This window comes from Bufo gargarizans, chromosome 7 (assembly GCF_014858855.1).
Source record: "Bufo gargarizans isolate SCDJY-AF-19 chromosome 7, ASM1485885v1, whole genome shotgun sequence".
Taxonomy (NCBI): domain Eukaryota; kingdom Metazoa; phylum Chordata; class Amphibia; order Anura; family Bufonidae; genus Bufo; species Bufo gargarizans.
The window spans coordinates 906,287-930,086 of record NC_058086.1 but is presented as its reverse complement, the minus strand read 5'-3'; the positions used below and the strand labels follow the sequence as shown (position 1 = coordinate 930,086).

Sequence of the window (23,800 nt, the reverse complement as noted above, 5' to 3'; positions counted from 1 at the left end):
GAGTGTCACAGAGTGTCATCAGCAGGTTGCAACAGAGAGTCACAGAAAGGCATAGAAGCGGACGTCCTTTGCCCACATCCCACACTGATGACCGCTTCATTGTGAACAATGACCTGTGGAACTGGATGATGAAGTCATCAGTGTGGTCTGTGTGCTAGACGACCTGCAATGGTACCTGATCAGGCGTCATTGTCTTGCATGGGCCAGGGAGCATCTGCAACTGGCGGCCTCCCCCCAGGGCCCTTTAAGTGGACAGTGGTAGTGCCCAGGTGTAGGAATGGCTGAGTGGTATAGGGTGGCCTACAATGTCCCTTTATGTTAAGTGTCACGGTGCTCCTACCTGGATACGCCTGTACCCCAGGCTTTGGCTCTGAAGCAATAAAGAGGGGAAATAATTGAGGGATAAAACAATTAACTTGAGTCCAGACCTTAAGATGCATTTGAAAAGCAGCTTTACTTGGGTAAAATTTTTTCCAAAATGGTTTTCAGGCTTTGACCAGCAGACTTTAGCATTAAAATTCTGGCAGGCAAACTCGACTCTGCTACATCTGTTGCTCTCAACTCACCTGTACTGATAGGGTGACTGTATAACTTTGCTTCTTCTGTATGCTGCAACTCCTTTCTTTAGTCTGTCTCTAGATTAGGTTATGCCAGGGCACTTTCCTCCTGACTCCTGAGGCTCTAAGCTTTGGCCTCCATGACCAGTAGAGCTGATGGTGCTCTAGCTGGTTTGGCTTGGGCACGTCCAGCAGAGACATGCCCAGAACACCCTCCCTTGGCAGGGGGTAAGCTGGAATTAACTCTGGTCCCCAACCTTCCTGCAGGAAGTAGTACTCGCCCACTTCTCCACAGAGGGTGGTTAGAATGGAATGGAAGGTTCCATTCTACCTAACTGTAGCTCTGCCATGTTTGCTGCCACCTGCTGGTGAACCAGACACATTACATGATAACATAACAGTTGCAAAACTTAGGAAATGCACAGTGTAGTTGACCTGAAATAAATATACAAGATTATATTATATTATCCCATTAGAGATAGAAGCGGAGTGAAGAAGTGGTAATGCCACTCTGGGGCGTTACATTCCCTCTTACTTAAAACCAACCCACCCTCGGCTTGTGCTTAGGAGGTACTCTAAGGGTATCCAAGAAAATGTTAAAGTGCTGCATGAGAATGTAGACTATTACACACATACATAGACTGATATAGCAACAGCTACCACTAGGTTCCTGCCGTATGAGTGGGGTGTCTATTCACAGTTTGCCCTCTCGGAAATAACCAGCAAACCAAACAGACTACACTAAGCGCTCAAATACTCCACGACCTGGACATAGTCGTATATGAAGTGTGGGGGTGTCATGTACTGTAATCCCTCCATGATGCTATGAGATGCCTACAAATAGAAGGGTGGCTTCATCGTGTATTCCCTTCCAAGCACCAAGGTCTATAAATAGTTTTTCGCGTGGTCACCTTGATGACTAAAAAGGTAGCTACAAAATTTTCCTTAAGGCGGTGGACAAGGTCTTAGGACATACAAACTAGGAGAAGTCGGTTCTCTCCCATATCTCCAGGAGGGCTAATCCCTCAAAACACATATTAGCAGCGGGTCTACCCAATTAAGGCTACTTTCACACTAGCGTTCGGCTAGCGTTCGATCGGATCCGTTCTGAACGGATCCGATCATAATAATGCAGACGGAGGCTCCGTTCAGTACGGATCCGTCTGCATTATTTTAGCAAAAAAAAGCTAAGTGTGAAAATAGCCTCGTACGGATCCGTCCAGACTTTCAATGTAAAGTCAATGGGGGACGGATCCGCTTGAAGATTGAGCCACATTGTGGCATCTTCAAACGGATCCGTCCCCATTGACTTACATTGGAAGTCTGGACGGATCCGCACGGATCCGCACGCCTCCGCACGGCCAGGCGGACACCCGAACGCTGCAAGCAGCGTTCAGCTGTCCGCCTGTCCGTGCGGAGGCGAGCGGAGCGGAGGCTGAACGCCACCAGACTGATGCAGTCTGAGCGGATCCGCCTCCATTCAGACTGCATCAGGGCTGGACGGCTGCGTTCGGGTCCGCTCGTGAGCTCCTTCAAACGGAGCTCACGAACGGAAACCCGAACGCTAGTGTGAAAGTAGCCTAACCTAAGAAGGGGGAAAAGGAAAATTGGGCGCAGATTTGCGCAACCTGGAATATTCTTGGGGAAATGGGGGGAGTCTTGACAAACATGGCCATCTGGGTGAGAACAAAACAGAAGCAACAAAACATAAAAACAAGCAAACAAGTCCTCATCCATCAAGTCCAGTCCACGAAGTCCATAAAGTAAGTTTTCTTCCTTGATGGAAAGGCAACTCCTTAGAGGAAAGACCTTACATCCTCTTCACTGCTGGATCTGCTAAAGCTAATAGGTTGCTCCTGCTTCCTGTAAGCCAGGCTTTATGCTGTGGTGGAGCTCCACTGACCTCTAGTGGCTGATCTGGGTAGTGGCCGGGTGGTTACCCTTGCCATGGCTGCCACAACTTTTTGCTTAATGGGACTGGAACCTCCTTCCATAGGGAATGGATTCAGGACCTCCAGCTGAAGAGGCGATGGTAAGCAATCCTCTGGTTGCTGTGGTGAATCCTGGGTGGCTCTCTCCATCGCTGCCGCCATCTTCCATGGTAATTGGTAGTTCACTACCGTTGGGCTGTACGTAAAGGTGGTAGTAGATGCACATCGCACTTGGTAAGTTGGGGGTGGAGGCAGCCCTGGAATATGGAGCTCCGGCTTTGGCTGAGGCCTTTTACAGAAATGGAGTACTCCCTCCGTGGTCTCCTGTAGGCAGCGCACCCGACCCACAGCTGCTGGATCTTCCTACCAGCACTCCTGTGCTGGCACTGGGACAAGGGGCTCCTCCTTGAGGGCCTCCATGTGAGAATACTCCACTTGATCCCCCTTGTAGAGGCTGTGTTGGGCCTGGGGCAGATAGGGGTGCTTTGTTTTTCGCTGCAATTGTGTGATGCAGAATTCTGGAGGGGCAACTTCCTTCTCGACCTGATCGCCCCACATCATCTCGTCCCTGTTTGCTGGGGAGAATGCCATCTATTTCACTCTCCAATCAATTCAAGCTGGTGAAAGAGTGGGAGCTCTAGGGGTGGAGTTTCTCTCTGTACGTTTGTACTGGGTTGTCCCCTGTGGGCAGGGCTGTAGTTTCCCGCTCTTGGGCTGGGCATTCCCTGATTTTCCCTCTTTTGAGGTGCAAGAAGAAGATACGCCATCACAGGTAAAGATGGCAGATTAAACCTTCGGATGCCGGCGCTCATTTTACTGCGCCTGTCACTCCGCAGTAAACGTAATAAAGTCATTTTTAAGTGGTTTTCTGACAAATCTATGGGCCTTGTAGTTTAACCCCTTAAGGACTCAGCCCTATTTCACCTTAAGGACTTGGCCATTATTTGCAAATCTGACCAGTGTCACTTTAAGTGCTCATAACTTTAAAACACTTTGACTTATCCAGGCCATTCTGATACTGTTTTTTCGTCACATATTGTACTTCATGACACTGGTAAAATGAAGTAAAAAAAAATATTTTTTTTGCATAAGAAAATACCTAATTTACCAAAAAGTTTGAAAAATTAGCAAATTTCAAAGTTTCAGTTTCTCTACTTCTGTAATACATAGTAATACCCCCAAAAATTGTGATGACTTTACATTCCCCATATGTCTACTTCATGTTTGAATTATTTTGGGAATGATATTTAATTTTTTCGGGATGTTACAAGGCTTAGAAGTTTAGAAGCAAATCTTGAAATTTTTCAGAAATTTACAAAAACCCAATTTTTAAGGACCAGTTCAGGTCTGAAGTCACTCTGCGAGGCTTACATAATAGAAACCTCCCAAAAATGACCTCATTCTATAAACTACACCCCTCAAGGTATTCAAAACTGATTTTACAAACTTTGTTAACCCTTTAGGTGTTGCACAAGAGTTATTGGCAAATGGGGATGAAATTTGAGAATTTCATTTTTTTGCCTAATTTTCCATTTTAACCCATTTTTTCCACTAACAAAGCAAGGGTTAACAGCCAAACAAGACTGTATCTTTATTGCCCTGAATCTGCCGTATACAGGAACACCCCATATGTGGCCATAAACTACTGTACGGGCACACAGTAGGGCGTAGAGGGAAAGGTGCGCCGTATGGTTTTTGGAAGCCAGATTTTGCTGGACTGTTTTTTTGACACCATGTCCCATTTGAAGCCCCCCTGATGCACCCCTAGAGTAGAGACTCCAAAAAAGTGACCCCATCTAAGAAACTAAACCCCTCAAGGTATTCAAAACTGATTTTACAAACTTTGTTAACCCTTTAGGTGTTGCACAAGATTTAATGGAAAATAGAGATACAATTTCAAAATTTCACTTTTTTGGCAGATTTTCCATTTTAATATTTTTTTTCCAGTTACAAAGCAAGGGTTAACAGCCAAACAAAACTTATTATTTATGGCCCTAATTCTGTAGTTTACAGAAACGCCCCATATGTGGTCGTAAACTGCTGTACGGGCACACGGCAGGGCGCAGAAGGAAAGGAATGCCATACGGTTTTTGGAAGGCAGATTTTGCTGGACTGGTTTATTTGACACCATTTCCCATTTGAAGCCCCCCTGATGCACCCCTAGAGTAGAAACTCCAAAAAATTTACCCCATTTTAGAAACTACGGGATAGGGTGGCAGTTTTGTTGGTACTAGTTTAGGGTACATATGATTTTCGGTTGCTCTATATTACACTTTTTTGGCACTTTTTTTAATTTTTTTATTTACAACATTCATCTGACAGGTTAGCTCATGTGGTAATTTTATGGAGCAGGTTGCCACGGATGCGGTGATACCTAATACAGTCATGTGAAAAAATTAGGACACCCTTTGAAAGCATGTGGTTTTTTGTAACATTTTTAATAAAAGGTTATTTCATCTCCGTTTCAACAATACAGAGAGATTAAAGTAATCCAACTAAACAAAGAAAACTGAAGAAAAGTCTTTTCAAGATCTTCTGTAAATGTCATTCTACAAAAATGCCTATTCTAACTGAGGAAAAAGATAGGACACCCTCACATGTATTCCCTCTTAAATTGGCTCAGATCTCACACAGGTATATCACACCAGGTGCACATAATTAGTAGATCATTACTCTGCATGTTGAATGAGGCTTGCCCTATTTAAACCTCAGACATTTAGTTTGGTGTGCTCCTGACTGTTGAAGTGAGAGTGAGCACCATGGTGAGAGCAAAAGAGCTGTCAGAGGACTTCAGAAAAAAGATTGTAGCAGCCTATGAGTCTGGGAAGGGATTTAAAAAGATCTCAAAAGATTTTGAAATCAGCCATTCCACTGTCCGGAAGATAGTCTACAAGTGGAGGGCTTTCAAAACAACTGCCAACATGCCCAGGACTGGTCGCCCCAGCAAGTTCACCCCAAGAGCAGACCGCAAGATGCTAAAAGAGGTCTCCAAAAACCCTAAAGTGTCATCTCGAGAACTACAGCAGGCTCTGGCTACTGTTGATGTAGAAGTACATGCCTCTACAATCAGAAAGAGACTGTACAAGTTTAACTTGCATGGGAGGTGTGCAAGGAGGAAACCTTTGCTTTCCAAGAGAAACATCGAGGCCAGACTGACATTTGCCAGAGATAAAGTTGACAAAGACCAGGACTTCTGGAATAATGTTCTTTGGACAGATGAGTCCAAAATTGAATTATTTGGACACAACAGCAGAGGACATGTTTGGCGTAAACCAAACACAGCATTCCAAGAAAAGAACCTCATACCAACTGTGAAGCATGGAGGTGGAAGTGTCATGGTTTGGGGCTGCTTTGCTGCAGCAGGACCTGGTCAGCTCACCATCATAGAATCCACGATGAATTCTACTGTGTATCAGAAGGTGCTTGAAGAACATGTGAGACCATCAGTTAGAAAATTAAAGCTGAAGCAGAACTGGACCATGCAACATGACAATGACCCAAAACATACTAGTAAATCAACCAAAGATTGGCTGAAAAAGAAGAAATGGAGAGTCCTGGAATGGCCAAGTCAAAGTCCAGATTTGAATCCCATTGAGATGCTGTGGGGTGACTTGAAAAGGGCTGTGGGTGCAAGAAACCCCTCAAACATCTCACAGCTGAAAAAGTTCTGCATTGAGGAGTGGGGTAAAATTTCCTCAGACCGATGTCGAAGACTGGTAGATGGCTACAAGAACCGTCTCACTGCAGTTATTTCAGCCAAAGGAGGTAACACTCGCTATTAGGGGCAAGGGTGTCCTATCTTTTTCCTCAGTTAGAATAGGCATTTTTGTAGAATGACATTTACAGAAGATCTTGAAAAGACTTTTCTTCAGTTTTCTTTGTTTAGTTGGATTACTTTAATCTCTCTGTATTGTTGAAACGGAGATGAAATAACCTTTTATTAAAAATGTTACAAAAAACCACATGCTTTCAAAGGGTGTCCTAATTTTTTCACATGACTGTATGTATACAATTCTTTCTTTTTATTTATGTAAGTTTTATACAATGACTTCATTTTTAAAACCAAAAAAATGTTTTAGTCTAAGAGCCATAGTTTTTTCAGTTTTTGGGCGATTATCTTAAGTAGGCTCTCATGTTTTGCGTGATGAGATGACGGTTTGATTGGTACTATTTTGTGGTGAATATGACTTTTTGATCGCTTGCTATTACACTTTTTGTGACGTAAGATGACGTTTTTATTTTTATTTTTTTACGGTGGGCACCTGAGAGGTTAGGTCATGTGATATTTTTATAGAGCCGGTAGATACGGATGCGGTGATACCTAATATGTATACTTTATTTTTATTTATGTAAGTTTTACACAATGATTTCATTTTTAAAACAAAAAAAAATCATGTTTTAGTATATCCATAGTCTAAGAGCCATAGTTTTTTCAGTTTTTTGGCGATTATCTTGGGTAGGGTATGATTTTTGTGGGATGAGATGACGGTTTGATTGGTACTATTTTGGCATACATGCGACTGTTTTGATCACTTTTATTACCTTTTTGGGAAGTAAGGTGGGCAAAATTTCAATTTTCTCATAGTTTTTATTTTTTATTTTTATGGCGTTCACCGTGCGGGGAAAGTAACATGACCGTTTTATAGATCAAGTCGTTACGGACGCAGCGATACCTAATATGTGTAGTGTATTTTATTATTTTAATTTTTATTCAGTGATAAATGTGTTTGTTTTTTTATCTTAACTTTTTTCACTTTTTTTTTTACATTTTTTTTTTTGTTTACCCAGACCCACTTGGTTCTTGAAGATCCAGTGGGTCTGATGTCTGTATAATACAGTACAGTACTCTATATAGGGTACTGTACTGTATTTTACTTTACACTTTGTCTGAACAGATCTATGCCTTTAGCACAGATCTGTTCAGCACCATGGAGAGCAGGATGCCTGAGAAGGCGTCCTGTTGCCATGGGAACCTTCCCCGTCTGCCACAACTTCGCAGCCGGGGAAGGGTAAGGACGGGGCTGTCGGGGGGGCTCTCTCCCTCTCCATCGGGGGGCTGCAAAGGCACAACAGCCCCCCGATGGGAGAGGGAAGGACCTCCCTGACAGTTCACCTTTTCCATACAGCGGTCCGTACGGACCGCGGTATGGAAAGGGTTAAATGGCTGACATCTGCACAGATGTCAGCTGTTTATACCAGAGTGTCAGCAATGTGCTGATACCATGGTATAACCACTAGACGCCAACCAATTTTCAAGAGGAGGCGGGCGGGCGCGCACCGCCCCCACCGCCCACAACCCCCCCTGCACCACCCGCCGGCATTAAATCATGCAGGGGTGCAGGAAGGGGTGAAAAATCGACATTTTGGGCATTTTAAAGTTTCTGATCCCTGCGGTCAGGGACCGCGGGGATCAGAAACTGCAGAAAGCGCAGCAAACCGCAGGTCTGAATTGACCTGCGGTTTGTGGCGATCGCCAATACGGGGGGGGGCACATGACCCCCCCCTGGCGTTGTGACAGGATGCCGGCTGAATGATTTCAGCCGGCATCCCGTTCCGATTAACCCCCGCGGCGCCGGAGTATCTATTTATTTAAAGTTAGGACGTACCGGTACGCCCTGAGTCCTTAAGGACTCGGGAAATAGGGCGTACCGGTACGCCCTACGTCCTTAAGGGATTAAAGACACACAAGTAGATCCTGTTCGTGATGCCAATATTGCAACAGGCGGCCTCCCCCTGGGCCTTTTAAGTGGACAGTGGTAGTACCCAGGTGTAGGAATGGCCGAGTGGTATAGGGTGGCCTACAATGTCCCTTTATGTTGAGTGTCACGGAGCTCCTACCTGGATATGGCTGGACCCCAGGCTTTGGCTCTGAAGCAATAAATAGTGGGAATAATTGAGGGATAAAAGAATAACTTGAGTCCAGACCTTAAGATGCAGTTGAAAAGCAGCTTTACTTGGGTAAACATTTCTCCAAATGGAATACAGGCTTTGTCTTGGTCCCAGCAGGCTTTAGCATTAAAACTCTGGCAGGCAAACTCGGCTCTGCTACATCTGTTGCTCTCAACTCTGCTGTACTGACAGGGTGACTTTATAACTTTGCTTCTTCTGTATGCTGCAACTCCTTTCTTTAGTCTGTCTCTAGGATTGGGTTATGCCAGGGCACTTTCCTCCTGGCTTCTTAGGCTCTAAGCTTTGGCCTCCATGACCAGCAGAGCTGAGGGTGCTCTATATGGCTTGGCTTTTCTTGGACACGTCCAGCACAGACATGCCCAGCACACCCTCCCTTGGCAAGGGGTAGGCTGGAATTAACTAACTCTAGTCCCCACCCTTCCTGCAGAAAGTGGGACTCACCCACTTCTCCACAGAGGGGGGTTAGAATGGAATGGAAGGTTCCATTCTACCTAACTGTAGCTCTGCCATGTTTGCAGCCACCTGCTGGTGAACCAAGCACATTACATGATAACATAACAGTTGCAAAAGATTGGAAATGCACAGTGTAGTGGACCTGAAATAAATACACAAGATCACATTATATTAGCCCATTAAAGATACAGTAGTAGTGGAGTGAAGAAGTGGTAATGCCACTCTGGGGCATTACACATCTACATTGGATGAGGAACCAGTCGGCCCCAGTGCCATTCACTAATGAAAGTTGACTCACCCTGAGCAAAAATAATGGCCGCCAACGATGTTGGAGACGTCAAGAAGAGCGCTAGGCTTCAGCCACTGTTGTTACCAGACAAGCCTTTGTTGGTGGTGGTGTTACAGTGTTTGTATTGAATATAGAACTGCCCTACACTTTGTGAATGGTACAATGACAAGCCCATACTACTTGAATAACATCATTAATCCAATCATTGTGCCTCTACATGAAAAACACAGGCCTAATTTAATCTTCATGGACAACAGCTCATCGACACTGAGGTAGCTCAAATGGAGTGGCCTGAATTTTCTCAAGACCTGAATCCCATTGAAAACCTATGGGATCAGCTGAGTCGCCAAGGACTGCCCTTCAAGAAGAGTGGGATGCCATGCCTCAGCAGACAATAAGTTGACTTGAGAACGGCATGAGAAGTCATTGTCGAGCTGTAATTTATGCTCAAGGCCACATTACATTTTTTTTAGACATTGAATTTTTTTGTGGGGGTATACCCACCAGTTTTGCTGGCTTTTGTTTGGGATGAGGAAATCACCATTCCATGCTTCTACTAAAATGCCCTACTTTCATGATATAATATCACCGTAGCGTGAACTTTTTAAGTTTTCCATAAATTTCACCGAAAGACTAATATCCCAAACTTTTTGTGAGTAATATATATATATATATACAAAATAGGAAAAATGGCAGCACAAGGCAAAAAAAGAAAAAATGGCAAACACGAGGTGCAAGCCCAAAGGGGCCTGACAATGGCCCAAAAATACAATAATGGAAGACAGGCAGCACTCTCAAATAGAGAAAAAAAAGTAGTTATTCACCCATGCTGGAAGCGCAACGTTTCGGCTCTATACTGGAGCCTTTCTCAAGCATACATAAATATACATACATACATGCATGCATTAACTTGAATTTAATAAACCATCTTCAGGCTGACCTGTCGAATAAATATCTATAACATGGATTGAGAGGCAGATTCCTATAAATAAATTACTGACACAGATGAGGAAATCTGTGCAAATTCACCATGCAGGTGGGTGCCTGTTCTATTGGTGTGCTATATTTCAAATATATAAAACAATGGAGGATGGAATAGGGATCTGTATTTTGAAGCACTACACACACCGTGGTCTTATATACTTTAAATATTGCTCTTTAACAGAAAATCTGACTAAATTTTTTTATTTATAAGGAAGATGTAAATGTAAACCCTTGTTACCTTATTATAGAAATTTCTAAACATGTACAGTACAGACCAAAAGTTTGAACACACCTTCTCATTCAAAGAGATTTCTTTATTTTCATGACTATCTAAATTGTATATTCACACTGAAGGCATCAAAACTATGAATTAACACATGTGGAATTATATACATAACAAAAAAGTGTGAAACAACTGAAAATATGTCATATTCTAGGTTCTTCAAAGTAGCCACCTTTTGCTTTGATTACTGTTTTGCACACTCTTGGCATTCTCTTGATGAGCTTCAAGAGGTAGTCACCTGAAATGGTTTTCACTTCACAGGTGTGCCCTGTCAGGTTTAATAATTGGGATTTCTTATCTTTATAAATGAGGTTGGGACCATGAGTTGTGTTGTGGAGAAGTCAGGTGGATACAGAGCTGATAGTCCTACTGAATAGACTGTTAGAATTTGTATTATGGCAAGAAAAAAGCAGCTAAGTAAAGAAAAACGAGTGGCCATCATTACTTTAAGAAATGAAGGTCAGTCAGTCCGAAAAATTGGGAAAACTTTGAAAGTGTCACCAAGTGCAGTCACAAAAACCATCAAGCGCTACAAAGAAACTGGCTAACATGCGGACCGCCCCAGGAAAGGATGACCAAGAGTCACCCCTGCTGCGGAGGATAAGTTAATCCGAGTCACCAGCCTCAGAAATCGCAGGTTAACAGCAGCTCAGATTAGAGACCAGGTCAATGCCACACAGAGTTCTAGCAGCAGACACATCTCTAGAACAACTGTTAAGAGGAGACTGTGAATCAGGCCTTCATGGTAGAATATCTGCTAGGAAACCACTGCTAAGGACAGGCAACAAGCAGAAGAGACTTGTTTGGGCTAAAGAACACAAGGAATGGACATTAGACCAGTGGAAATCTGTGCTTTGGTCTGATGAGTCCAAATTTGAGATCTTTGGTTTCAACCACCGTATCTTTGTGCGACGCAGAAAAGGTGAACGGATGGACTCTACATGCCTGGTTCCCACCGTGAAGCATGGAGGAGGAGGTGTGATGGTGTGGGGGTGCTTTGCTGGTGACACTGTTGGGGATTTATTCAAAATTGAAGGCATACTGAACCAGCATGGCTACCACAGCATCTTGCAGCGGCATGCTATTCCATCCGGTTTGCGTTTAGTTGGACCATCATTTATTTTTCAACAAGACAATGACCCCCAAACACACCTCCAGGCTGTGTAAGGGCTATTTGACCATGAAGGAGGGTGATGGGGTGCTGCGCCAGATGACCTGGCCTCCACAGTCACCGGACCTGAACCCAATCGAGATGGTTTGGGGTGAGCTGGACCGCAGAGTGAAGGCAAAAGGGCCAACAAGTGCTAAGCATCTCTGGGAACTCCTTCAAGACTGTTGGAAGACCATTTCAGGTGACTACCTCTTGAAGCTCATCAAGAGAATGCCAAGAGTGTGCAAAGCAGTAATCAAAGCAAAAGGTGGCTACTTTGAAGAACCTAGAATATGACATATTTTCAGTTGTTTCACACTTTTTTGTTATGTATATAATTCCACATGTGTTAATTCATAGTTTTGATGCCTTCAGTGTGAATCTACAATTTTCATAGTCATGAAAATAAAGAAAACTCTTTGAATGAGAAGGTGTGTCCAAACTTTTGGTCTGTACTGTACATGTTTAGAAATTTCTATAATAAGGTAACAAGGGTTTACAATTTTGGTCTGTACTGTATATGTGATAAAGCCTATATACTGTAGTCCTTTATTTATCTGAAGCCATTATTGTGTTCTCTGCAGATCCGTTTGATCCACGATTCCTCATAAACAATGCTGTTAGTAATGTCATCTGCTCCATTGCATTTGGAAATCGGTTTGAGTATGATGATGCAAAATTCCAACATCTTTTACGTCTGTTTGAAACAGCCTTGAAGACAGAATCTGGACTTTTGGCTCAGGTACAATATTTTCATTTTATTTGAAAATCAATAGTACAAGCAAGAGAAAACTTTTATAGAAAAATGCCTCTTAGGTACACTTACCTAGTTCATCTGCTCTGCCACTCAGGCTGGGACTCGCCCACCGGGGAGTCGGTGAAATCCTCGGTGGGCCCCTTGCCTGTCTGCCTATACTAGTCAGCGGCAACCCCAATTGCCTGCTGACAAGAGCTGTTGTAATACACAGCACAGCATTTACCATAGGCACAGTGTGTATGTAGCAAGCAGCCAGATTATCATGCCTGTCATCCAGCTGCTTGTCTTGTATAGCTGGCACAGTACTGCAGAGCAATCTTACTCAACAGTGGGCCCCACCTCCTGACCTCTGCTCTCACTACGTGCATCCGTCATCCTGCTGACACTGCACGCGGCGAAGGGAGCTCTCCTGCCGCCCCTGTTCCAGAGATGAGCAGAGCCCAGAAGCTCAGTGTGGGAGAATGTGATGACAGGGCAGAAGAAGAGCAGCAGGAGGCTCTTTTTAAAATAAAGCTATAAAAGTGTGCTCAGCCAGGCCAGTCCCCAAGTCCCTAAAATAATGGAAGAAAAGGTATTTACTGATAAATAAATAAAATGCTCATATATTTACTGTCCCCCTCTCCCAGCATGCCCTGTCAGATGCAAACCTTTAGAACCAGTAATTGGTGTTGGTCAAAATGCTATTTTTAATCCGACATTGAAAACACCATCCAGCTCCCCAGGAAAGCGTCTCTCCTCTTCCAGACTCTCCTATAGGGATCAAATATTCACCACAATAGTGAATTATTGCTAGACTCTGTAAATATAAAAAGGGTTTATTCTGCTTACAAACACATCCTTGTTAAAAGCACGTCAAAGTCTTAAAACCGCATGCACATCTACGCCCGAACCGGGTTTCGCTCTCACGCTTCTTTAGGGGCGACTTCCTCACTCTGGTCATCCTCCTGACTTGTTGACCTAACAACAACCTCAGTTATTGACAACTGTGTCTCATCCTCATCATGAACCTCTTTAGACACTAATTGCGGTTGACTTATTGGCAACTATGTCTCATCTCCATAACCCACCTCGTGAAACACTAACTGTCGTTCCCCATCGTCATCTTCTACTGACTGTGGATGCTCCAGAGTTTGGGAATCAGGGCACAAGATCTCCTTATGTCCCTCTTCAAGCGGGCTTGGCAAGAGGTCCAAATTAAGGAATGGCGAAAACAGCTCCTTGGAATATCCAAGTGTGGTATCACTTGTTTGCCAAGACTCTCCATGGTGGGTGGAAGGAGTACAGGGTGAAGATTCTGTTAACCAGACTCTGGCTACTGAGACTGGACTTTGTGAAAGACAGGGTGGTGCTTAACCGACTGGAAGCATTATCTGCTGCAATCCAACCGACTGGTCTGACTTTGAGAGAGGTGCCCTGAGCCGCCCTGAGCCGCCCTGCAAACTGGGACATGAAGCTAAGTATCGTGGATAGTTGTGTGTTTCTTGTGCTCTGGCAGCAGGCCACGTCCCTGTCCCTTACTGCTCGCCTTGCACATATTAAATGGTATATAAGCTTGCAAGTATGTGAGACGTACAGTAGCACAGATTTTGTAAGTGTATGTGCAAATAAAGTACACAGAATGTCACAGATATTTTTAGGCGCACACATTAAACAGGAGGTATAGTGCAAGTAATGTCACGGTCACCACCGCCTAATAAAAAAATTACACTGAGTGAATGTCACTGAAATTTAGGATGCGCACACGTTAAAAAAGAGGTATAGCACAAGTAATGTCGCTGTCACCACCGCCTAATAAACAATTACACTGAATGAATGTCACTGATATTTAGGATGCGCACACGTTAAACAGGAGGTATAGAGAAAATAATATCGCTATCACTAGCGGCTAATAAAAATTTACACTGAATTAATGTCACTGATATTTCGGATGGGCAAACGTTATACTGGAGATGTAGCGCAGGTAATGTCGCTGCCACCAGCAGCAAAAAAATTAGACTGAATGTCACTGATATTTCGGATACGCAAACGTTATACAGGAGATGTAGCGCAGGTAATGTAACTGTCCGCAGCAGACACAGTCTACAGAAAAAGTACACTGGATGTCACGGATATTTTTAGGCTGCGCACACGTTAGACAGGAGATGTAGTGCAGATAATGTCTCTGTCTGCAGCGGCCAAACAATTGCAAGCTATTTAGCGCAGGCTGCGTTAAAAATATATATTTCTACCAGATACAACTACAGTCCTTAAAAGGACTTTTGGGTCTCTAACACGTTTTAGCAATTCAGTGCAGGTTGCACTAAAAATATATATTGCTGCCACACACAATAGTCCTTAAAAGGACTTTTGGGTCTATAACAACAAGTATAAAAACAAAAATATTGTTATTTCAATCCCTACACTATCTCTCTCCCTTCTGCTCTCCAGCTCTCCCTGACAAATACTGAGCCGAACACGTTATATCAGGTGCTATATAGCACCCAATGACGCCTTCCGGCCAGCCAATCACTGTAATTCCAGCATCCAATATGGCTACAGCATTACAGTGAATGGCAGTACTCACCTGCACGTTTATTGGCTGCATAGCAGGCAACAAACGTGCGGGGAGGAGACTCAAGCATCGTGCTCAAGCACACACGGTATTCGGCCGAACACCGTGTGCTCGCCCATCACTAGCAATAAGTTTCAAAACCTATCCTTCATGCGGGTAGACGTTTTGCCGACATAAAGTAAGCCAAAAGGGCATTTAAGAATGTAAATTACAAACTTACTATGAGCATGGGTCAGGTAAGCTCCTCTTATCACACTTGAACAATGATTGCAACCAAGACATGGAAAAGTACCATGTTTAGATGTAATGCAGCCTTGTTGCTACCAATGTCTGCATGGATAATTTTATCCCTAATATGTTCTGCCCTTTTGTAGCAAATCATGAGCGGACTTTGAAACTCTTCAACTTGTGGATAAGATTTAGCCACAACATTCCAATGTTTATTAATAATCGCTCATACCTTATTAACCCATAGATGATGTTTGACTATAAAAAGGTATTCAGTTTTTGTGAAGTGTTGGCTAAGAAAGAGACATTAATTTTCTCTCTTTGTTGTTTTAATATGTGTGTGGGTATATCCTCTAATTCAGAATTTGTCTGTAATCTCATCCAATCTGGTTTCACACTTTGCGGGTTCACTGACTATACGTCTGATTCTCTGATACTGGGAATAAGGGATGGATTTTTTGGTAGAAATTGGATGATTACTGGTATATAACAAAAGACTATTGCAGTCTGTAATTTTTGCATATAGATCTGTTTTTAATTTTTCCATCTCCTCCCTTAATTACTCAAGAATCAAGAAAAGAAACCTGATACATATCAAAATGGAAAGTGAATTGGAGCTCTGGCTATACAGAATTTAAATAAGTTGCAAAGTCAGTGAGCTTTCGAACATCGCCATACCATATGTAAAAACGTCATCAATAAATCTGCACCAAAAACGCAATGTTATTGATACAATGAATTAGAATAAATAAAAATCTCCTCAAAATGAGCCATATAACAATTTGCATATGGCAGTGTGACATTCAAACCCATCGCGGTACTGCATCGCTGTTGATAATACGTATCCTGAAATAAAAAAGTAATGTTGCTCTAATACAATGGTCAAAAGAGAAAGAAAGAGAAAAAAAAAATCGCATTCCATGTCTGTATAGGTACTATGTTGTAAAATACTCTTTACCGCAAGTCCCTTTTCGTGTGTGATGGATGTGAAAAGACTGCACACATCAAATGTAGCAAGAACACAGCCATCATCAACTTTCAAAGGTGCAATATCATTAAAAAATTGCACAGTGTCCTTTGATTATAAGGGCGCCAATCTCGTTAAAGGTGTTAAAACCTTTTCTAAAAAAATGGCAGGTGGTGAGAGAATGGAATTGGTCGATGCCACAATTGGGCGAGTTATGGATTTATGCGCTTTAGGCAAAGTATAAAATACAGGGGTGATGGGATGCTGATTTATCAAAAAGTCACTCAATTTGGCATCAATCGTTCCATTCTCTTTATACAAACCGGATTCCAAAAAAGTTGGGACACTATACAAATCGTGAATAAAAACTGAATGCAATGATGTGGAGGAGCCAACTTCTAATATTTTATTCAGAATAGAACATAAATCACGGAACAAAAGTTTAAACTGAGAAAATGTACCATTTTAAGGGAAAAATATGTTGAATTAGAATTTCATGGTGTCAACAAATCCCCAAAAAGTTGGGACAAGGCCATTTTCACCACTGTTTGGCATCTCCCCTTCTTCTTACAACACTCAACAGACGTCTGGGGACCGAGGAGACCAGTTTCTCAAGTTTAGAAATAGGAATGCTCTCCCATTCTTGTCTAATACAGGCCTCTAACTGTTCAATCGTCTTGGGCCTTCTTTGTTGCACCTTCCTCTTTATGATGCGCCAAATGTTCTCTATAGGTGAAAGATCTGGACTGCAGACTAGCCATTTCAGTACCCGGATCCTTCTCCTAAGCAGCCATGATGTTGTGATTGATGCAGAATGTGGTCTGGCATTATCTTGTTGAAAAATGCAGGGTCTTCCCTGAAAGAGATGATGTCTGGATGGGAGCATATGTTGTTCTAGAACCTGAATATATTTTTCTGCATTGATGGTGCCTTTCCAGACATGCAAGCTGCCCATGCCACACGCACTCATGCAACCCCATACCATCAGAGATGCAGGCTTCTGAACTGAGCGTTGATAACAACTTGGGTTGTCCTTGTCCTCTTTGGTCCGGATGACATGGCGTCCCAGATTTCCAAACAGAACTTCGAATCGTGACTCGTCTGACCACAGAACAGTCTTCCATTTTGCCACACTCCATTTTAAATGATCCCTGGCCCAGTGAAAACGCCTGAGCTTGTGGATCTTGCTTAGAAATGGCTTCTTCTTTGCACTGTAGAGTTTCAGCTGGCAACGGCGGATGGCACGGTGGATTGTGTTCACTGACATTGTTTTCTGGAAGTATTCCTGAGCCCATTCTGTGATTTCCTTTACAGTAGCATTCCTGTTTGTGGTGCAGTGTCGTTTAAGGGCCCGGAGATCACGGGCATCCAGTATGGTTTTACGGCCTTGACCCTTACGCACAGAGATTGTTCCAGATTCTCTGAATCTTCGGATGATGTTATGCACAGTTGATGATGATAGATGCAAAGTCTTAGCAATTTTTCGCTGGGTAACACCTTTCTGATATTGCTCCACTATCTTTCTGTGCAACATTGTGGGAATTGGTGATCCTCTACTCATCTTGGCTTCTGAGAGACACTGCTACTCTGAGAAGCTCTTTTTATACCCAATCATGTTGCCAATTGACCTAATTAGTGTTAATTGGTCTTCCAGCTCTTCGTTATGCTCAAATTTACTTTTTCCAGCCTCTTATTGCTACTTGTCCCAACTTTTTTTGGATTTGTCGATACCGTGAAATTTTGAATCAACGTATTTTTCCTTTAAAATTATAAATTTACTCGGATTAAACGTTTGATCTGTCATCTACGTTCTATTGCAAATAAAATATTGACATTCGCCATCTCCACATCATTGCATTCAGTTTTTATTCACAATTTGTTTAGTGTCCCAACTTTTTTGGAATCCGGTTTGTACCTCTGAATCAGAGTATCTAGCATATTTTCTATCTGCCATACCGGATTCATTTTCAATGGCTGATAAGTTTGAAAGTCCTTTAAATGTCGCATAATATCATTTATGTAGTATGTTTTGTCCAGAACAACAAGGGCTCCCCCTTTACCTGCTGGCTTAAATATGAATGAACTATCATCTAACAGGTGATCTAAAGTGTATTTCTCATCAGGAGTCAGATTATGATGTACATATAATCTGCCCAGTTTAAACTGTTGTGATAGTGTACACATATCTTGTTGCACTAGATTAATAAATCATTCTACAGGATGGTAAGACTTAGGTGTGAATCGACTTTTAACTTTGAGATCGAATTGCTTTAAGCTGTTGGGGACACATGACGTACCGGTACGTCATGATGCCCTGGTACTTAAGGACACTTGACATACCGGTACGTCATGTGTATTTGCGATCACCGCCACACGGCACTCTGCGACAATGCCGAGGGAGGTCCTGTGACCCCCCGTATCGGCGATCACTGCAAACCGCAGGTCAATTTAGACTTGCGGTTTGCTTCGTTTCTGTGTGGTTCGGGCGGCAACTGCAGTGGCCATCGGGTCCCCGTGCTGCTGTAATGGGGACCCGATGGCATGGAAGGCAGTCCGATGCCTTCCTTATCTCACAGGCAGGAAGCTGTATGAGTAATACACACTTTATTACTCATCCAGCCAATGCATTCCAATAAAGAAGTATTGGAATGCATTGTAAAGGGGATCAGAACCCCAAAAGTTAAAAAAAAAGCTGAAAAAAATAACATTTCTCCACCCCCAAAATTAAAAGTTTCAAGTAAAAAAAAACTAAAAAAACTTCATTTTCCCCAAATAATGTAAAAAAAAAATTGGTAAAAGATGGGGGGAAAAAAAGTTCTATTAACATATCACATGACCTAACCCCTCAGATGAACACCGTAAAAAAATTAAAACGAAAAACTGTGCTAAATAAAAAAATGTTGTCACCTTTACATCACTAAAAGTACAACAGCAAGCGAAAAGGCGTATACCCACCAAAATAGTACCAATCTAACGGTCAACTCATCCCGCAAAAAATGAACCCCTACCTAAGGAAATTGCCCAAAAAATAAAAAAAACTATGGCTCAGAATATGGAGACGCTAAAACATCATTTCTTTTGTTTTAAAAAAGCTGTTATTATGTAAAACTTAAGTAAATTGAAAAAGTATATATACATATTAGGTATCGCCGTGTGCACAATAACCTGCTCTATAAAAATATTACATGACCTAACCCCTCAGGTGAATACCTCCAAAAAAAAAAACTGTAAAAAAAAGCTATTTTTTGGTCACCTTACATAACAAAAAGTGTAATACCAAGCGATCAAAAAGTCATACGTACCACAAAATACTTCCAATCAAACAGTCATCTCATCCCGAAAGAAAATTAGCCCCTACACAAGACAGTCGCCCCAAAAATTTGTAAAACTATGGCTTTTAGAATGTGGAGACACTAAACAATATTTTTTTTTAAATGCTTTGTTATGTAAAACTGAAACAAACAACACAAAAAGTAGTCATATTTGGTATTGTCGCGTCCGTGACAACCTGCTCTATAAAAATACCACATTATCTAACCTGTCAGATGAATGTTGTAAATAACAAAAAATAAAAACGGTGCCAAAACAGCTATTTCTTGTTACCTTGCCTCACAAAAAGTGTTATATAGAGCAACCAAAAATCATATGTACCCTAAAATAGTACCAACAAAACTGCCACACAATCCCGTAGTTTCTAAAATGGGGTCACTTTTTAGGAGTTTCTACTCTCGGGGTGCATCAGGGGGGCTTCAAATGGGACATGGTGTCAAAAAACCAGTCCAGCTACATCTGCCTTCCAAAAACCATATGGCATTCCTTTCCTTCTGTGCCCTGCTGTGTGCCTGTACAGCAGTTTACAACCACATATGAGGTGTTTCTGTAAACTACAGAATCAGAGCCATAAATATTGAGTATTGTTTGACTTTTAACCCTTGCTTTGTAACTGGAAAAAAATTATTAAAATGGAAAATCTGCCAAAAAAGTGATATTTTTTTTATTTTATCTCTATTTTCCATTAATTCTTGTGGAACACCTAAAGGGTTAACAAAGTTTATAAAATCAGTTTTGTATACCTTGAGGGGTGTAGTGTCACACTGGGTAGGATACAAGATACAATAAACACACAGAAAACATCAAAACAAGCGTCTAGGCCAGAAGCTGGGGGATAAAGGTCACCATCTGACAATTCCCTACCAGCTCTCCCTGGACTTCTGTGCCCACGTTCAGACCCTAAAGGTGGGAATCAACGTGCCCCCATGCCTAAGGCTGAAGATACCCTAAAGTCCCTAAGGTGGTGGAAAGGGGGAAAGAGGCAGCCTGCTTTCTCAGGACCTGGAGGAGGCAGGTGTCTCTTTAACAGCCTAGACAGAACACAAAAAGAAAACCAAAACCAACTTATCTTGTAGCAGAGCAGAAACAGCAAATCCACCTTTCCTCAGAGCAAGATAGACTCTATAACCCGCACAGGACACTTGGAAGGGGCGTAATTCAAACTCACACAAACGACCCCACCCAGTGCACCTGAAGGGAGGCGGATACAACTCAACTCCAAACCCAAAACAAACAAAAAACTACACACGTGCTGCTAACCTGGCAGACCTCCGCACATAACCTGAGTAGGGCATGACAGTATTCCCCCTTCTACGGGTGACCTCCGGACACCTCAGCCTAACTTTATCTGGGTGGGCCCTGTGAAAGGTCCTCACCAGTCGGCTGGCACTAACATCCACAGCCGGAACCCACATCCTCTCCTCTGGGCCGTATCCCCTCCAGTGTACCAGGTACTGAAGGGAACCCCGAAGAACACATGAGTCGAGAACCCTAGAGATCTCGAACTCTAAATTGCCATCAACCAGAACAGGGGGAGGAGGCAATGGCGATGGTTCCACCGGTTTCACATATTTCTGCAGTAAAGACCTGTGGAACACATCATGGATCCTCCAGATCTGCGGAAGATCCAGTTGAAACGCCACTGGATTGACAACCACAGATATTTTGTAAGGTCCAATAAATCTTGGACCCAGTTTCACATGGTCTGATATGGGTGTGGCTTACAGTCTGGCTTTGTTCACATTGCACTAGTTGTCCTGCTAGGCGGTTGTGTGGAAGCTTGGCTGTGAGCTGGATTACATCACCTTCAGACCTTGTTCACACCATAGGTAGCTTAGTGGTAGGACCCCTTGCCATGCTGAGAACCGTGACGTGGTGCATGTTGGGCTCTGATATCTTCCTGACAGGAATATATTGGCAAAAGTCTCAGCTTTTAATATCTGCATTTATGACTAGCCAGTATAGTCAGTGGCATATCCGTTTGGTGCATTTCTTCTGTGACCAGTTTCCAAGATGGTACTCTCAGTTTAATATTTTTAGTATATAACTACACAAGATCACCCACACACAGGTCTGGACCAGTCATACGTCTCCTGTCAGCCATTCGCTTATACCTCTCACCCATCTTCTCCAAATTCACTTGGATCCTCCACCAGATAGAAGACAAGGCAGAAGAAAATCTCTCCTCCTCTGGCATCCCAGAGAAACCAGTCCCAGAAAAGGTACCAGACTGATGATGAAAACCATATGACCAAAAAATGGTGATTTAGCCATGGACTCCTGCCTACAGTTATTCAAAGCAAACTCTGCTTGGTATAAGACTGAGGACCAGTTATACTGGTTCTCAGCCACAAAACACCTCAAGTAGGTCTCCAGGTTTTGGTTAGTATGCTCTGAAAAGCCAAAGAGAACGAAAGTTGAATACCAAGACGAGAGCAGAACGCCCTCCAAAACCTGGAAACAAACTGTGTGCCCCTATCAGAAACCACATCCGAGGGAATGCCATGTAATTTCATGAGGTTATCAACAAAAACCTGAGGAAGAGTCTTAGCATTGGGCAGACTAGCTAACGACACAAAGTGAGCCATTTTACTAAAACGGTCCACAACCACCAAAATCACATTTTTCCTGGAGGAACTCGGTAGATCAGTAATAAAGTCCATAGACAAGTGCATCGAAGGACGAGATGGAATAGTCAAAGGAAGAAGTGAACCAGAAGGTCGAGTGTGCACAGGTCTCACAAGCTGCTACGTAATCCTCAACACTCTTACTTAACCCGGGCCACCAGAACCTCTGGGAAATAAGATCAAAGGTGGACTTGCCACCAGGATGTCGAGCAAGGACAGTATCGTAATGTTCCTTGAATACCTTGTATCGCAGTCCAACAGGAACAAACAACCTCCCTGGGGGACAAGAATCAGGAGCCCCCTCCTGGGCTCCCAACACCTCCATCTCTAACTCGGGGTACAGAGCGGAGGCCACCACCCCATCAACCAAAATCGGAGCAGGATCCTCTGAATCACATCCCCCCAGGAAAACAATGAGACAATGTATCTGCCTTGACGTTTTTAACCCGCGGGCGAAAAGTAACCACAAAATTGAGCCTAGTAAAGAACAGTGAGCATCAGCCTGTCTAGGATTCAGACACTTGGCAGATTGTAGGTAAGCCAAATTCTTATGATCAGTATATACCGTAACGGGATGAGACGCCCCCTTCAACCAGTGACGCCATTCCTCAAAGGCCAATTTGATGGCCAGCAATTCCCTATCTCCTACATCATAATTCCTCTCGGTGACCGAGAGCTTCTTGGGAAAAAAAAGCACATGGACGCCATTTACCAGGAGATGAACCCTGCAACAACATTGCTCCAACCCCCACCTCTGATGCATCCACCTCCACCACGAATGGCAGAGACACGTCGGGCTGAATCAGAATGGGAGCAGACGCAAAACATTCCTTAATAGTCGAAAAGGCCTGCAATGCCTCATCCGACCAGACAGAGAAGTCGACACCTTTCCTAGTCATATCGGTCAAAGGTTTTACAATAGTAGAGTAGTTCAAGATACATTTTCTATGATAATTGGTAAACCCCAAAAACCGCATCAAAGCTTTCTGATTCTCCGGTCGGCCCCATTCCAGAACCTCCCGGACCTTTTCGGGTTCCATACGAAAACCAGAGTCAGAAAGCAGATATCCCAGAAACGGAAGCTCCTGAACAGAAAACACACATTTGTCCAATTTAGCATATCATTTATTCTTCCAAAGGATAGACAAAACCTGTCTCACGTGATCCTGATGGATCTTCAGATCAGGAGAGTAAATTAGTATGTCATCCAAGTAAATTACAATGAACTTTCCCACAAAATGATGGAAAATGTCATTGATAAATCACTGAAACACCGCTGGCGCGTTAGTAAACCCAAAAGGCATAACCAGATTCTCGAAATGACCCTCGTGCGTGTTGAAGGCCGTTTTCCACTCATCCCCTTCCTTGATTCTGATCAGATTGTAGGCCCCTCTTAAATCTAACTTTGAGAACACCTTGGCTCCAACAATTTGATCAAAAAGGTCAGAAACCAAAGGAAGGGGATACGGATCAAGGTCTAAGCGATCCATCCTTTTTCTTTACAAAGAATAAACCAACTGCGACCGGAGACTTAGATGGCCTAATATGACCCTTTGCCAAACTCTCGTCAATATACGTCCGCATGACCTCTCTTTCGGGTTGAGAAAGATTTTATAGCCGAGACTTTGGCAACTTAGCCCCTGGGACGAGATTAACTGGACAATCATATTCACGATGAGGAGGCAACTCCTGAGTCCCACCCTCCGAAAAGACATCTGCAAAATCTGAGAGATATTAAGGTAGAACCGTAGTAGACACCCCAGAGATAGAGGCACTAAGACAA

At 43.0% G+C, this 23,800-nt stretch overlaps 1 protein-coding gene across 1 annotated transcript in view; it reads left to right on the top strand.

Annotated features, from left to right (window-relative positions):
• Positions 1-23,800, top strand: part of LOC122943639 (cytochrome P450 2D14) — an 89,874-nt gene that overhangs the window by 20,423 nt on the left and 45,651 nt on the right. The window contains exon 4 of the mRNA XM_044301531.1: positions 12,142-12,299. Within this exon, the coding sequence (XP_044157466.1) occupies positions 12,142-12,299 (158 nt within the window). The remainder of the gene's footprint in view (positions 1-12,141; positions 12,300-23,800) is intronic.